The 2,125-nt window shown below is 39.5% G+C and overlaps 1 protein-coding gene across 1 annotated transcript in view; it reads left to right on the top strand.

The window, feature by feature from the left end:
• Positions 1-1,544, top strand: part of nell2a (neural EGFL like 2a) — a 126,088-nt gene extending 124,544 nt beyond the window's left edge. The window contains exon 20 of the mRNA XM_050074007.1: positions 766-1,544. Within this exon, the coding sequence (XP_049929964.1) occupies positions 766-807 (42 nt within the window). The 3' untranslated portion in view covers positions 808-1,544. The remainder of the gene's footprint in view (positions 1-765) is intronic.
• The last annotated feature ends 581 nt before the right edge of the window (positions 1,545-2,125 follow it).

The following is a 2,125-nucleotide window of genomic DNA, read 5'->3' as shown; positions in this document are numbered from 1 at the left end:
ATGCGACCGATCGCTGTGACCAATGTTTTTTTTTGTTTGTTTGTTTGTTTTCTAATTTTTGGTATGACTAAGTCATGGTATGGTATGCTGTACATAATCACGGAAACTGTCAGTGTGTCATTCTGTCTGTCCCACGTTTTTCTACTCACTGATGTGGTCAATCTATGTGAAACTGCACATAGGCATTGAGGATTGGCATAGGTAGAAGGTGACAAAGCTACCAATAGGTATGGACTAGTCTATCATTTGTTTTCAGAATGGACTTCTACACACTCAAAACGGGAAAAATTCGAAGGTGTTGTTATTTATAGGTTACTATGCAATGGTTTTACTGGTCCGACCTACCTGAGATCAAATTGTGCTGTGTGTGGCCCATGATCTAAAATGAGTTTGACACCCCTGTTCTAAGGTAATGAAAACACAACTATTCTTATTTTCAGGTGATTTTTACTAAAGAAAATATACTTATTGTATTATTCTCCATTTCTGCCAGTGTATCACCTGTAATCCTGAACACTGGACCTTTAAAACAAAACGTATGTGAGATCATTCATGTTTGTATTCTCAGTAGAATAACTCTACCTTGGATCAGTTGGTGCAGAAATACCACCCAGTGGAATTCTAAATGCCAAACTGAGTCTGTATGCTGCAGCGCCGCCACCTGAAAATATTAACCGTTGAGCTTCAAAAAGACTTTGAAGAGGTTAAAGTGTGACGATAATCCACTCATGTGTCTCTTTGCCTTCTCTCTCCTCTCATTTCCAGAATGGACACATCTGTTGCTCAGTGGACCCCATGTGCCTTTAGTCCCGGCAGATCTGAAGGCACCTGTACAGTGTTCTCCATGTAAAAAAAAGTAACACCACCCCTTTGTCTCCTCACTGTCCTCCTCACAGGTGTGGGTCAGATAGCTTTTGCATTGTTAGGATTTTGTTTTAGCCTGCTGAACCAGATGGATGGGGGTTACCAATCAGGATAATTCATACAATTACACATTGTCAAATACAGACAGTTTAACCTTCAGGTACCCTCTGATTTATAGCTCTTATTGTATGGTCTATAAGGTAAGCCCCGCCCATCTGGTACCTCATGTTAAGCTTAAGAGTTTTCTGCAAAGACTCTGTGACCCGCATCTGCCTCCTCAACTCCTCTTTATACCAAATGCAAACCTATATCATACCAAACAGATGACGGACTACAGTTTCCTCAGACCCACTCTCTCTGTTCTGTCTCACCACGTAAGAGTGAACCTTTAAGGATCACGGCTCCCCACTCCGAATCATCGCTACATGAATCTGTAAGATATTACTATTACTGGCATGACTGTGCTTGATGTCCAAAACATTTTTGCTGATTTCTAAATTCTCAGTGATGATGATGATACCTTAGATAGCGTAAAGGCAGTTAGCATAAGGTTCCGTTGCCACATTTATGAATCGTCTATATTATGTGGTGCTTTGTAGCATTTTGTTCCATTTCTCTTTTTTGTAAGTTTTTTCTTTCCAAGCTTGTTATTGTGTAATAGTGAAATAAAGTATTTCCATTTACATTTAATTCTTGTCTTGGCTTATGTATGAGTGAGATTCATTGTGTTTGAAGACTACACTCAGTTGCTAGTTTATAGACCATTTGTTTACAGTGACTTCTGGGTAGAAAACTCATGTGTCACATACATAAAATGAATGGCGCTGAGCAAGTGCTGCCTCAGTTTGTTACTTTTTAGACACCTAAGGAAAGGCCCACCTAAAAAAAATAATTTCAGTTTAAGTGTATGCTTTATTTAGACTATTACTAACTAAAGCCGTTATCTCAGAGCCACCAGACTCTATTGACAGTATTTTACTTTGCAGAACACAAGCGTTGCTGGTCTACCACTGCCTCAGTCAATTTCAACTTTCAACTTCTATTATTAAAGTCCCAGAGGGCAGACCAAAGATGACAATATAAACAACACAAAGGACAGTACATAAAACTCAACACTTAAAATATTAAGACAAAGATTTACAGACATACAGGTCTGTGGCACCCTAAAACGGGTACCTGCGGGAAGAGTCTGGATTCTGTGTGAAGTGGGTGAGTGTCATCACAGTTTCAGTTAGAGGCTACCATGCCCATAGATGTGGTT

Source organism: Epinephelus moara, chromosome 20 (genome assembly GCF_006386435.1).
Source record: "Epinephelus moara isolate mb chromosome 20, YSFRI_EMoa_1.0, whole genome shotgun sequence".
Taxonomy (NCBI): Eukaryota; Metazoa; Chordata; class Actinopteri; order Perciformes; family Serranidae; genus Epinephelus; species Epinephelus moara.
This window is presented reverse-complemented; position numbering and strand designations above follow the sequence as displayed.